The 15,792-nt window shown below is 41.4% G+C and overlaps 1 protein-coding gene across 1 annotated transcript; it reads right to left on the minus strand.

Moving 5' to 3' along the window:
• Positions 1 to 880: 880 nt before the first annotated feature.
• LOC106594916 (uncharacterized) lies at positions 881 to 15,381 on the minus strand. The gene is made up of 3 exons (XM_045696748.2): positions 14,236 to 15,381; positions 9,378 to 9,626; positions 881 to 4,556 (listed from the first exon to the last, which is right to left on the minus strand). Exons 2-3 carry the CDS (start codon positions 9,478 to 9,480, stop codon positions 2,398 to 2,400), a joined length of 2,262 nt encoding a protein of 753 aa, XP_045552704.2. The 5' UTR covers positions 9,481 to 9,626; positions 14,236 to 15,381; the 3' UTR covers positions 881 to 2,397.
• Between the last annotated feature and the right edge of the window lie 411 nt (positions 15,382 to 15,792).

Genomic DNA, 15,792 nt, shown 5'->3' on the forward strand with positions numbered 1-15,792 from the left:
GAATACAACCATAAGAACCATTCATACTGTCAGATCTAATATGAAGAACTGAATACAACCATAAGAACCATTCATACTGTCAGATCTAATATGAAGAACTGAATACAACCATAAGAACCATTCATACTGTCAGATCTAATATGAAGAACTGAATACAACCATAAGAACCATTCATACTGTCAGATCTAATATGAAGAACTGAATACAACCATAAGAACCATTCATACTGTCAGATCTAATATGAAGAACTGAATACAACCATAAGAACCATTCATACTGTCAGATCTAATATGAAGAACTGAATACAACCATAAGAACCATTCATACTGTCAGATCTAATATGAAGAACTGAATACAACCATAAGAACCATTCATGCTGTCAGATCTAATATGAAGAACTGAATACAACCATAAGAACCATTCATACTGTCAGATCTAATATGAAGAACTGAATACAACCATAAGAACCATTCATACTGTCAGATCTAATATGAAGAACTGAATACTACCATAAGAACCATTCATACTGTCAGATCTAATATGAAGAACTGAATACAACCATAAGAACCATTCATACTGTCAGATCTAATATGAAGAACTGAATACAACCATAAGAACCATTCATACTGTCAGATCTAATATGAAGAACTGAATACAACCATAAGAACAATTCATACTGTCAGATCTAATATGAAGAACTGAATACAACCATAAGAACCATTCATACTGTCAGATCTAATATGAAGAACTGAATACAACCATAAGAACCATTCATACTGTCAGATCTAATATGAAGAACTGAATACAACCATAAGAACCATTCATACTGTCAGATCTAATATGAAGAACTGAATACTAAAGAGAAGAAGAGGTTGACCAGTACATATTCATGTAACTTTATTTTTCATTGGCAGATCAATAAAGTTTGCTTCAATGCAGTTATCCAAATACATTCATGATCAGTAACTAAAATAACTAATCTAGTTTTTTAAAGACAATTAATAAACACATGTATTAATTTCATGAGCTGTGTATCATTAAATAAAGTTGTAAAACAATCCCCCCCAAACTAGTGGTGAAAAGTGATCATCACACCATCTCTATCTGATACATGTTAGGGGTGGGAGGTAGCCTAGTGGTTGGAGCGTTGGGCCAGTAACCAAGAGGTTACTAGATTGAATCCCCGAGCTGACAAGGTAAACATCTGTCCTTCTGCCTCTGACCAAGGCAGTTAATCCACTGTTCCTAGGCCATCATTGTAAATAAGAATTTGTTCTTAACTGACTTGCCTAGTTAAATACAGGTTCAATAAAAAAAGTGTCTACTAGCTCATTCCCACAGAATACTGCAGAGGAACAACCTGGTCTCAGAGCAAAACGTATTATATATTACAAACACATCCGTGCCACTCCATTTAGTATGTTAGGTTACATTACATTGGCCTACCAATAAAAACTGAACTAGAATATAAACTAAACATGTAAAGTGTTGGTTTCATGAGCTGAAATAAAAAAATTGCAGCAATGTTCCATATGCACAAAAAGCTTATTTCTCTCAAATGTTGTGCACAAGTTTGTTTATATCGCTGTTAGTGAGCATTTCAGCCTTTGTCAAGATAATTCATCCACCTGACAGGTGTGACGTATCAAGCAGCTGATAAAACAGCATGATCATTACACAGGTGCACCTTGTAATGGGGGGGGGGGGGGGGGGCTGAGTAGTATTTCTGTCTGTAATAAAGACCTTTTGTGGGGAAAAACTCATTCTGATTGGCTGGGCCTGTCTCCCAAGTGGGCCTATGCCCTCCCAAGTCCCAGCCATGGCTGAGCCCCTGCCCAGTCATGTGAAATCCATAGATTTGGGCCTCAATTATTTCTTTCAATTGATCGATTTCCTTATACGAACTGTAAATCTTTGAAATTGTTGCATTTAGATTGTTGTTCAGTATAATATGACTTGTAGGATGTATGTTATGAATTACAATTCATATATTATTTTACGCATTGCTATTTATACAATATGTTACGAACTCGTATAATGTATGATAAGTTACGAAATCCAAGTTGTTGTTGCTAACGTTAGCTAGGTTAGGGGTGAGGGGTTTAAGGTAGAGTTAAATGGGTTTAGGGGAAAGGTTAGCTAACATGCTAAGTAGTTGCATGCTAAGCTAACATGCTAAGTAATAGCTAAAAAGTAGTAAGTAGTTGCAAAGTTGCTAATTAGCTAAAATGCTAAAGTACTCCTTGATGAGATTCAAGCACACAACCTTTGGCTAGACGTTTGAGATACACGCCCACCCTTCTACAGAGCAGGAGTAAGGTGTGTTTTACGTTGGTGTGTTAGGTTGCTCTGGTGAGAGAAACTCACCCCACAGTCAGAGCAGAGGTAAGGCTTCTCTCATGCGTGTGTTCTCTGATGAACTTTTAGCTCAGTTGATGTTTTGAAGCATTTTACACAGTCAGAGCAGGAGTATGGCTTCTCTCCTGTATGTATACATTCATGTGATTTTAAGTGGGAAAGTTGAGTGAAACTAATTCCACAGTCAGGGCAGAAGAAAGGCTTCTCTCCTGTGTGTGTTCTCTGATGAACTTTTAGCTCATTTGATGTTTTAAAACATTTTCCACATTCAGAGCAGGCATAAGGCTTCTCTCCTGTGTGTGTTCTCTGGTGAACTTTTAGCTCATTTGATGTTTTAAAACATTTTCCACATTCAGAGCAGGTATAAGGCTTCTCTCCTGTGTGTGTTCTCTGATGAACTTTTAGCTCAGTTGATGTTTTAAAACATTTTACACAGTCAGAGCAGGAGTAAGGCTTCTCTCCTGTATGTATACGTTCATGTGTTTTTAAGGTATACAATTGGGAGAAACTCTTCCCACAGTCAGAGCAGACGTAAGGCTTCTCTCCTGTGTGTGTTCTCTGATGAACTTTTAGCTCATTTGATGTTTTAAAACGTTTTCCACAGTCAGAGCAGTAATAAGGCTTCTCTCCTGTGTGTATTCTCTGATGAACTTTTAGCTCAGTTGATGTTTTAAAACATTTTCCACAGACAGAGCAGTAGTAAGGCTTCTCTCCTGTGTGTGTTCTCTGATGTAATTTTAGCTCAGTTGATGTTTTGAAGCATTTTACACAGTCAGAGCAGTAGTAATGCTTCTCTCCTGTGTGTGTTCTCTGATGTACTTTTAGCTCAGTTGATGTTTTGAAGCATTTTACACAGTCAGAGCAGGAATAAGGCTTCTCTCCTGTGTGTGTTCTCTGGTGAACTTTTAGATCAGTTGACGTTGTGAAGCATTTTCCACAGTCAGAGCAGGAATAAGGCTTCTCTCCTGTATGTGTTCTCTGATGAACTTTTAGCACATTTGATGTTTTAAAACATTTTCCACAGTCAAAGCAGAAATAAGGCTTCTCTCCTGTGTGTGTTCTCTGATGAACTTTTAGATCAGTTGATGTTGTGAAGCATTTTCCACAGTCAGAGCAAGAGTAAGGCTTCTCTCCTGTGTGTATACGTTGGTGGGTTGTTAAGGTGCCCAGATGAGAGAAATTCACCCCACAGTCCGCACAGACGTAAGGCTTCTCTCCCGTATGTATACGTTCATGTGTTTTTAACGTATGCAATTGGGAGAAACTCTTCCCACAGTCAGAGCAGGAGTATGGCTTCTCTCCTGTATGTATACGTTCATGTGATTTTAAGTTACCCAATTGGGAGAAACATTTTCCACAGTCAGAGCAGTAGTAAGGCTTCTCTCCTGTATGTATTTGTTGGTGTGCTTTTAAGTTGGTCTTTTGAGAGAAACTCTCCCCACAGTCACAGCAGAAGTAAGGCTTCTCTCCCGTATGTATCTGTTGGTGTGTTTTTAAGGTACCGAGTCGAGAGAAACTCACCCCACAGTCAGAACAGGAATAAGGCTTCTCTCCTGTGTGTGTTCTCTGATGAACTTTTAGATCAGTTGATGTTGTGAAGCATTTTCCACAGTCAGAGCAGACATAAGGCTTCTCTCCTGTGTGTGTTCTCTGGTGAACTTTTAGCTCATTTGATGTTTTAAAACATTTTCCACAGTCAGAGCAGTAATGAGGCTTCTCTCCTGTATGTATGCGTTCATGTGTTTTTAAGTGGGAAAGTTGAGAGAAACTAGTTCCACAGTCAGAGCAGAAGAAAGGCTTCTCTCCTGTGTGTGTTCTCTGATGAACTTTTAGCTGAGATGATGTTATAAAACATTTTCTACAGTCAGAGCAGGAATAAGGCTTCTCTCCTGTGTGTCTTCTCTGATGAAGTTTTAGCACCGTTGATGTCGTGAAGCTTTTTCCACAGTCAGAACAGGAGTAAGGTTTTTCTCCTGTATGTGTTCTCTGATGAACTTTTAGCTTAGTTGATGTTTTGAAGAATTTTCCACAGTCAGAGCAGGAGTAAGGCTTCTCTCCTCTGTGTATTTTTAGGTGTATTTTTAGCTTTGATAGAAATGGGAAAATCTTTTCACAATGTGGGCAGTGGTGAGACCTCTTAGCTCTGTGATCTTCCTGCTGTTGCTCTCTGGATGTAGAGAATGTCTCAACATGGTGTCCTGTGTGAACATCAGAAGAACCAGTCAGTTGGTGTGATATACATGTCAATCAAATGTATTTTATGAAGCCCTTTTAACATCAGTAGTTTTTCAAAGTGCTTAACAGAAACCCTGCCTAAAATCCCCAAAGAGCAAGCAATGCAGATGTAGAAGCACAGTGGCCACAAAAAAATTCTCTAGAAAGCAGGAACCTAGGAAGAAACCTAGAGAGGAACCAGGCTCAGAGCGGTGACCAGTCCTCTTCTGGACATAACGGGTGACAGGTAGCCTAGTGGTTAGAGCAACCGAAAGGTTGCAAGATCGAATCCCCGAGCTGACAAGGTCTGAACAAGGCAGTTAACCCACTGTTCCTAGGCCGTCATTGAAAATAAGAATTTGTTCTTATTTGCCTAGTTAACCTGTTTGGGCGCATGTCCAAATGCTAGCGGGACACGTACGACAACATCCGGTGAAATTGCAGAGCGCGAAATTCAAAATACAAAAATAGTAATATTAAACATTCATGAAAATACAAGTGTCTTACATCATTTAACTTCTCTAGGGCCGGCGGGACGAAATCGTCCCACCTACGTAACAGCCAGTGGAATCCCGTGGTGCGATATTCAAATACCTTAGAAATGCTATTACTTCAATTTCTCAAACATATGACTATTTTACACCATTTTAAAGACAAGACTCTCGTTAATCTAACCACACTGTCCGATTTCAAAAAGGCTTTACAACGAAAGCAAACCATTAGATTATGTCAGCAGAGTACCCAGCCAGAAATAATCAGACACCCATTTTTCAAGCTAGCATATAATGTCACAAAAACCCAGAAGACAGCTAAATGCAGCACTAACCTTTGATGATCTTCATCAGATGACACACCTAGGACATTATGTTATACAATACATGCATGTTTTGTTCAATCAAGTTCATATTTATATCAAAAACCAGCTTTTTACATTAGCATGTGACGTTCAGAACTAGCATACCCCCGCAAACTTCCGGTGAATTTACTAAATTACTCACGATAAACGTTCACAAAAAGCATAACAATTATTTTAAGAATTATAGATACAGAACTCCTCTATGCACTCGATATGTCCGATTTTAAAATAGCTTTTCGGTGAAAGCACATTTTGCAATATTCTAAGTAGATAGCCCGGCATCACAGGGCTAGCTATTTAGACACCCAGCAAGTTTAGCACTCACCAAAGTCAGATTTACTATAAGAAAAATGTTATTACCTTTGGTGTTCTTCGTCAGAATGCACTCCCAGGACTTCTACTTCAATAACAAATGTTGGTTTGGTCCCAAATAATCCATTGTTATATCCAAATAGCGGTGTTTTGTTCGTGCGTTCAAGACACTATCCGAAAGGGTAAAGCAAGGGTGACGAGCATGGCGCAAATTTCGTGACAAAAAAATTCTAAATATTCCATTACCGTACTTCGAAGCATGTCAACCGCTGTTTAAAATCCATTTTTAAGCCATTTTTCTCGTTAAAAAGCGATAATATTCCGACCGGGAATCTGCATTTAGGTAAACAGACGAAAGAAAATAAAGCATGGGGTCGACTCGGGCACGCGCCTAAGCCCATTGTCCTCTGATCGGCCACTTGCCAAAGGCGATAATGTGTTTCAGCCAGAGGCTGCCTCGATATCATTCAGCTTTTTCCCGGGCTCTGAGAGCCTATGGGAGCCGTAGGAAGTGTCACGTTACAGCAAAGATCCTCAGTCTTCAATAAAAAGAGCCAAGATGAACAACAACTTGTCAGACAGGCCACTTCCTGTTCAGAATCCTCTCAGGTTTTGCCTGCCATATGAGTTCTGTTATACTCACAGACACCATTCAAACAGTTTTAGAAACTTTAGGGTGTTTTCTATCCAAAGCCAATAATTATATGCATATTCTAGTTACTGGGCAGGAGTAGTAACCAGATTAAATCGGGTACGTTTTTTTATCCGGCCGTGTCAATACTGCCCCCTACCCCCAACAGGTTAAAAGCTTCATGTTAATCCAACTGTGTTGTCAGATTTCAAAAAGGCTTTACGGAGAAAGCATACTATGCGATTATCTGAGGACAGCGCCTCACGTCAATATACTTTTTCAACCGGCACAGGCGTCACAAAATCACAGACAGCAATTAAATAAATCACTTACCTTTGAAGATCTTCCTCTGTTTGCAATCCCAAGGGTCCCAGCTACACAATGAATGGTCGTTTCGTTCGATAAAGTTTATATCCCAAAAATGTCAGTTTAGTTGGCACGCTTGATTCAGTAATTCACTCGTTCAACATGCACACAAACGAATCCAAAAAGTTGCCAGTAAAGTTTGTCCAAACAAGTCAAACGATGTTTCTAATTAATCCTCAGGTATTCTAATATCTAAATAAACTATAATATTTAAGACGGAGAATAGTGTGTTCAATAGCGAAGATAAATAACGAAGAGCGCACTCTCGTTGATACGTGCAACATGACCACTTTTCTAACAGGGGACACCTTGGAAAAACTACAAATAGTTATTCATTTTTCAAAAAACAAGCCTGAAACCCTTTCTAAAGACTTGACATCTAGTGGAAGCCACAGGAACTGCAATCTGGGTCCAATCTATTTGTATATGCCATAGGCAAGCATTGAAAAAACCTGTGACCTCAAAAAATAAAAATTCCAGATGGATTTTCCTCGAGGTTTTCGCCTGCCATATCAGTTCTGTTATACTCACAGACATTAGAAACTTCAGAGTGATTTCTATCCAATGCTATCAAGTATATCACGGGTGATAGTTAAAAAAAACTCATCACTGTATCCTATATCAACGTGGGTTGGGCCTCTCTATCTGTGAGGCGAGAGCAACATGCTCTCTTGTTTATTTCTAAAGCACTTCTTTTAAAACTACCTCCATATATATCATCATTAATTTCCACTAGATATACTAATTTTAAAACCAGATCACAGATGTGGATTACATTACAGACTCCTGCGGTCTCCACAGAGTTGGGTAGGACTGCCTTTAATTTCTTTGCACCTTATTTATGGAACAAACTGCAGATCCAACTTAAGTTAGACACTCTGGTGTCCCTTGCCCATTTCAAAAATGTTATGGAGGATCAATATGATGTTGTCTGTGATTGTTTCTGTTGAATTGTGTCTTTGTTTTGTATGTTTGAAATGTTCTTGTCTGTATGCCTAAAACTGTACATATCAACATGTTTACACAGGACACAGCCGTAAAAGAGATTCAGGTCTCAGTCTGTTTTCCCTGTTAAAATAAAGATTTAAAAAATATTTATATATATGCATATCCTAGCTTCTGGGCCTGACTAACAGGCAGTTTACTTTGAGCACATCAGTCATCCGAAATTCCGGACAATAACCAGTATGCTAAGGAAGTTAAATAAAAGGTTAAAAAAAAATATATAAAAAACACTACCATTAGTGGTGAAATAAATAAATTCAAAAGTTTGGGGTCACTTGCAAATATCCTTGTTTTTGAAAGAAAAGCACATTTTTTGTCCATTCAAATAATGTCAAATTGATCAGAAATACAGTGTAGACATTGTTAATGTTGTAAATCACTATTGTAGCTGGAAACGGCTGAAGATCTCGCTACTCCCTTCACAGAACAGAGCAAACTGGCTACAATCGTAGACCACGTGTAACAACGTCAGCCAAGGACCTGAGGTGGGTCTGGCTGCCGAGTGGGTGGGCCTATGCCTTCCAAGGCCGACCCATGGCTGCATCCCTGCCCAGTCATGTGAAATCTACAGGTTTGGGCCTAATTCATTTCAATTGACTGACGTCCTTATTATATATATATTTATTACATTTAACCTTTATTTAACTAGGCAAGTCAGTTAAGAACAATTCTTATTTATAATGAAGGCCTTCCGGGTAACAGTGGGTTAATGGCCTTGATAAGAGGCAGAACGACTGATTTTTACCTTGTCAGCTCAGGGATTCGATCCAGCAACCTTTCGGTTACTGGCCCAACGCTCTAATCACTAGGCTACTTAATGTTTCCTTGGGCAAATATTCCCAGATTTTCATAAAAACAGCCAAACATGTTCTCTCATTTCTGCGTCACCAAATGTTGCGCGAGGCAAAAGAGTAGGCCAGGTAAACATCAATCGCTAGTTCGGTGCAGCAGACTGCAGGGGTGTAGTGCTGCAGGAGCGATGAGCCGCCACAATGGTGTTTGTTTAGTAGGTAGATCAATGTCTAGGACGATCACCTAATGATTAATTAGTAGTCCACATAACCAAATATTATAGCATAACATTACTGTTACAACAAAAACAACACCTCATTTCTTACGAGATTTTAAGATGGTTTGCTGAATCATCCCAAACTCAACAGCGCGCGCCATTAGGCAGAATGTGCTTTGATTAAAACAAAATACAGGAAGTCAATATAATTTAACACCATCTGCTCTAATTTGCTCACCAAACAGTAATTCAAGAAGATTTAAATGCATATTCCCATGAAATTGATTGAGATCAAACGATTGGTATGCAGACGCAGCTTGGTCATTTCACTGGTAAAACGTGAAGAATTATAATTCAATATTGACAGTGATGATGTCATGGCCTATTTTGAAATGAGGTATGCCTAACTAACTGATTGAGGGTATGAAACATTTTTTACGTTCTTGAGACAATGTGTGGGCATAGGCTGGCGTTACAAGTTTAAAAAAATGTTGCTTCGCTGTGAAGTCTTGAGTTGTTTAGGGATGTGTGATGTCAGAATTACAGAATTCAACCTAGCAGTAGACTGGGTCATAACTTATGGAGGTCTAATTTATGAAGATAACATAGATAGAACCTGCTCTTACCATGATTAACAGTTGTCCTAATCTTCTCCTCCTCCTCTTCATCTTTAATGTTGACATTCAGCTCCAGTGTTTGACTGCAGTCTTCCAGCTTCACTGATGCCATCTCCGGATCCTGCAGTGCAAACTGGGCTCCACTGTCACAATCAGGACCCAGTGACTGTAGGTTTGGACTCAGTGTGGAAGGAGAGAGGCAGGCTGGGTTTGTCCTCACTGTTGATGTTACCGGACTCACACTTAATCTGAGTCGGCCTGTAGTAATAAAGACAAACGGACACAAAAGATATTTACTTGACAGTTCTGGCACTTTATTCTGTAAAAATATATTCTTTTTTTTGTTGTTCAATTAACACATTTCAGTAGATCAGGTAGCTAATCCTTGACAAAACATTCATTCACAGACACAAAGTACACATTTTAAATTGCACAACATAAGTGCACTTAATCTATAGTACATTTCCTCAACTCACATAAATGACTCAAAAACCATTTAGTACAAGGTTGCAGTATGTTTTATGAAGCACTATGTACTATTTTCCTGAATAACCTTATCTTCACTGTATTACTTCACTCACATAAACCAATTGTATTTCCCATTCACACCATAGTAAGAATGATCAGGGGTCGTACAGTGGCAAGTCAAATTCAAGGACTTTTTCAGGCACTAATATTTATTTACTTTAAGCCCCATGTGAAAACCCTGAACTATAGATGAATATAGAAACAACTGAATGTGTCTGAATATTAGTACACATGTAAAGAACTGATAATCATTACATTCAGCTTCAAAACTGTAGTGCAACTGAAATGTTCTCTCTCTGATAAGGCACTACCTGCACTGAAGTCCGTTGATGCAGACCTCCTATGGTATCATGGTGGTCCACAAACAAACGTTTAAGTTTCATGTCTGTCTCATTCTGTACTAATAAAATAAACCAAGAAATCCCTATTAACTTCTACCACACCCCCCTTCCCCAAAAACCCTCCCACACCCCTAATAAACTTTATCAATAGATCCCTTTCTGTGGTTGCAAACATTGGGGTCTATATCATGCTGAGACAATCCACCCTTAGGTTATCCAGCTTATCAAATACCATGCCAACAATAACATCTGTTACCACCAACAACTCTGCTGAAGTTTACAAGATAACTTTAAACCTGGTATCTCTGCTTTACACAATCCAAGTTGTTGATAACCTTACCAATGAAAGCTATGAAGTACATTTTATTCAATATTAAAGTATCCTTTGTCACAGCGCAATTATGGGCACAAGATTTCTGAACAGGCCTCGAAACCATGTCAGGACTAGTAGGAAGACCAGTTCTGACAGTTGGTCCTCTTACTACAGGACTAACCATGGAAGCTCCATCAGTCTGACAGTAGGTCCTCTTACTACAGGACCAACCATGGAAGCTCCATCAGTCTGACAGTAGGTCCTCTTACTACAGGACCAACCATGGAAGCTCCATCAGTCTGACAGTAGGTCCTCTTACTACGGGACCAACCATGGAAGCTCTATCAGTCTGACAGTAGGTCCTCTTACTACGGGACCAACCATGGAAGCTCCATCAGTCTGACAGTAGGTCCATCTTACTACAGGACCAACCATGGAAGCTCCATCAGTCTGACAGTAGGTCCTCTTACTACAGGACCAACCATGGAAGCTCCATCAGTCTGACAGTAGGTCCTCTTACTACAGGACCAACCATGGAAGCTCCATCAGTCTGACAGTAGGTCCTCTTACTACAGGACCAACCATGGAAGCTCCATCAGTCTGACAGTAGGTCCTCTTACTACTGGACCAACCATGGAAGCTCCATCAGTCTGACAGTAGGTCCTCTTCCTACGGGACCAACCATGGAAGCTCCATCAGTCTGACAGTAGGTCCTCTTACTACGGGACCAACCATGGAAGCTCCATCAGTCTGACAGTAGGTCCTCTTACTACGGGACCAACCATGGAAGCTCCATCAGTCTGACAGTAGGTCCTCTTACTACAGGACCAACCATGGAAGCTCCATCAGTCTGACAGTAGGTCCTCTTACTACGGGACCAACCATGGAAGCTCCATCAGTCTGACAGTAGGTCCTCTTACTACGGGACCAACCATGGAAGCTCTATCAGTCTGACAGTAGGTCCTCTTACTACGGGACCAACCATGGAAGCTCCATCAGTCTGACAGTAGGTCCTCTTACTACAGGACCAACCATGGAAGCTCCATCAGTCTGACAGTAGGTTCTCTTACTACAGGACCAACCATGGAAGCTCCATCAGTCTGACAGTAGGTCCTCTTACTACAGGACCAACCATGGAAGCTCCATCAGTCTGACAGTAGGTCCTCTTACTACAGGACCAACCATGGAAGCTCCATCAGTCTGACAGTAGGTCCTCTTACTACAGGACCAACCATGGAAGCTCCATCAGTCTGACAGTAGGTCCTCTTACTACTGGACCAACCATGGAAGCTCCATCAGTCTGACAGTAGGTCCTCTTCCTACAGGACCAACCATGGAAGCTCCATCAGTCTGACAGTAGGTCCTCTTACTACGGGACCAACCATGGAAGCTCCATCAGTCTGACAGTAGGTCCTCTTACTACGGGACCAACCATGGAAGCTCCATCAGTCTGACAGTAGGTCCTCTTACTACGGGACCAACCATGGAAGCTCCATCAGTCTGACAGTAGGTCCTCCTACTACGGGACCAACCATGGAAGCTCCATCAGTCTGACAGTAGGTCCTCTTACTACAGGACCAACCATGGAAGCTCCATCAGTCTGACAGTAGGTCCTCTTACTACGGGACCAACCATGGAAGCTCCATCAGTCTGACAGTAGGTCCTCTTACTACGGGACCAACCATGGAAGCTCCATCAGTCTGACAGTAGGTCCTCCTACTACGGGACCAACCATGGAAGCTCCATCAGTCTGACAGTAGGTCCTCTTACTACAGGACCAACCATGGAAGCTCCATCAGTCTGACAGTAGGTCCTCTTACTACATGACCAACCATGGAAGCTCCATCAGTATGACAGTAGGTCATCTTACTACAGGACCAACCATGGAAGCTCCATCAGTCTGACAGTAGGTCCTCTTACTACGGGACCAACCATGGAAGCTCCATCAGTCTGACAGTAGGTCCTCTTACTACAGGACCAACCATGGAAGCTCCATCAGTCTGACAGTAGGTCCTCTTACTACAGGACCAACCATGGAAGCTCCATCAGTCTGACAGTAGGTCCTCTTACTACAGGACCAACCATGGAAGCTCCATCAGTATGACAGTAGGTCCTCTTACTACAGGACCAACCATGGAAGCTCCATCAGTATGACAGTAGGTCCTCTTACTACTGGACCAACCATGGAAGCTCCATCAGTATGACAGTAGGTCCTCTTACTACAGGACCAACCATGGAAGCTCCATCAGTATGACAGTAGGTCCTCTTACTACAGGACCAACCATGGAAGCTCCATCAAAACCTTCCAACAACACTGATAAGCTTTCACTTCTTTAACCCTCTTTCCTACTGATCAACCTTTAGGCTTCAACCACTCTGTCTCCCTTCACGTTCTTTAAGAAGATCATCCATGGACATATATATTGGGACCTCAGAGATTACTCCAATTTAGCACGGCTTCTGAGCTTCATCCTATTAAGTTTTTCTATTTGAAGAATCTTCCCTTGCTGAACCTGACTAGTACAAGATATTAACAATCTACCATTTTCAATTTTTTATTTCACCTTTATTTAACCAGGTAGGCTAGTTCAGAACATGTTCTCATTTACACGGATGCGGCCCAGTTTAACTTCACCTCTCTTTATGGCCTTGGTTAATCAGATAGGGTGTAAATGAAGCCCTGTGGTCTCCTCAAACACCATCCCAACTTTCCACTGTGACACATTATTACTCTAGCTCCCTACCTTGGACCTCTTTAGTGTTTCTATACTACATGCACCACTGCTTCCAGTATCATTATCTCTGTTCTTCCTATGTCTTTCCACTACAGACCATTCACATTCTAGGCCCTCATCCTCCTGCTCCATATCAGAACTGTCCCCCACATTGATCGCATTCCAGCACAGCTGTTGCTTCTCAAACTCTCTCTCCATTTCCATTGTTTCAGGGGTGTCAAACTCATTCCATTGAGGGCCGAGTCTCCGCAGGTTTTAGTTTTTTCCTTTCAATTAAAACCTAGACAATGAGGTGAGGGGAGTTCCTTTCTAATTAGTGTACTTAATTCATTAATCAAGTACAAAGGTGGAGAGAAAACCCGCAGACACTTGGTCCTCCATGGAATGAGTTTGACACGTGCTCTGATTCATCTGCATTAATCGACGCCATTCCATGCAGTTGGCCTCTCTCTCCAAATGGTGAAGGATAACTTCAGTTAGCTTCCCTCTACTTTGACACTCCATCACCATTTCACCACGAGCAAACTCCTAGAAAGACGACCGAAACCGTTGAAGCCGCCATTTGACTAGCGTCCTCCGAACCATCCTGATCTCGCGAGCTTACATTAACGAAACAGTGTATGTAAACTCGCGAGATCAGGATGGTTCGGACGAGGCTATTTACCAGCTCATAAACATTTTACACAAAACCAAGAACATGTGAAAACGAACTCAAATAAGTGGAATCTTTATATAATGAGTTTGACGATATTATGTTCAGACAAACCCAAAGTCTAGCTATGTGACTTGTAAAATCGTTTTTAATCACGTTCTTCACTCCCTCGGTTTGACCCCAAAACAACACATACAATTAAAACCTTTACCAAACGTGATAATACCTTGACGGATTTGTTACCTAGCATATTATATATTATTTCGACATTAGAAAGTTTAAACGTGCTATTACATACCTACAATAATACAATTGTAACGGACACAACCCCTATCGACATAACAGCACAGTTCTGTCGTTAACTACCCGGAACTTCCTGTTCCCCACAACGACAATACAACAGCGTCATCTTCTTCTCTGGTATACTGACATTTACACAAATATAACGTGTCTGCCGCCACCTACTGTACCGTTAATAAACTGTAGAAACAAATACATGTCCATTGTGGATAAAGGGAGGGGGGACAACGACATCAAAACAAAATACAAAAATAGATAAATAACATCCCACTACTTCAGTCACAGTCCTATTCAAATCACATCCCTACAAATCAAATCAAATCAAATTAATTTTTATATAGCCCTTCGTACATCAGCTGATATCTCAAAGTGCTGTACAGAAACCCAGCCTAAAACCCCAAACAGCAAGCAAAGCATGTGAAAGAAGCACGGTGGCTAGGAAAAACTCCCTAGGAAAAACTCCCTAGAAAGGCCAAAAACCTAGGAAGAAACCTAGAGAGGAACCAGGCTATGAGGGGTGGCCAGTCCTCTTCTGGCTGTGCAGGGTGGATATTATAACAGAACATGGTCAAGATGTTAAAATGTTAAAATGTTCATAAATGACCAGCATGGTCAAATAATAATAATCATAGTAGTTGTCGAGGGTGCAACAAGCACGTCCGGTGAACAGGTCAGGGTTCCATAGCCGCAGGCAGAACAGTTGAAACTGGAGCAGCAGCACGGCCAGGTGGACTGGGGACAGCAAGGAGTCATCATACCAGGTAGTCCTGAGGCATGGTCCTAGGGCTCAGGTCCTCCGAGAGAAAGACAGAAAGAGAGAATTAGAGAGAGCATATTTAAATTCACACAGGACACCGGATAAGACAAGAGAAATACTCCAGATGTAACAGACTGACCCTAGCCCCCCGACACATAAACTACTGCAGCATAAATACTGGAGGCTGAGACAGGAGGGATCAGAAGACACTGTGGCCCCATCCGATGATACCCCCGGACAGGGCCAAACAGGCAGGATATAACCCCACCCACTTTGCCAAAGCACAGCCCCCACACCACTAGAGGGATGTCTCCAACCACCAACTTACCGTCCTAAGACAAGGCCGAGTATAGCCCACAACGATCTCCGCCATGGCACAACCCAAGGGGGGGGCGCCAACCCAGACAGGAAGACCACGTCAGTGACTCAACCCACTCAAGTGACGCACCCCTCCCATGGACGGCATGGAAGAACACCAGTAAGCCAGTGACTCAGCCCCTGTAAAAGGGTTAGAGGCAGAGAATCCCAGTGGAAAGAGGGGAACCGGCAAGGCAGAGACAGCAAGGGTGGTTCGTTGCTCCAGCCTTTCCGTTCACCTTCACACTCCTGGGCCAGACTATACTTAATCATAGGACCTACTGAAGAGATAAGTCTTCAGTAAAGACTTAAAGGTTGAGACTGAGTCTGCATCTCTCACATGGGTAGGCAGACCATTCCATAAAAATGGAGCTCTACACAGTCTCAATGGCCTCGTAGGGAGGAACATCTTCAGTCACAGTCCTATTCAAATCACATCCC

The sequence above is a fragment of the Salmo salar genome, chromosome 16, assembly GCF_965601325.2.
Source record: "Salmo salar chromosome 16, fSalSal1, whole genome shotgun sequence".
In the NCBI taxonomy this organism is placed as follows: Eukaryota; Metazoa; Chordata; class Actinopteri; order Salmoniformes; family Salmonidae; genus Salmo; species Salmo salar.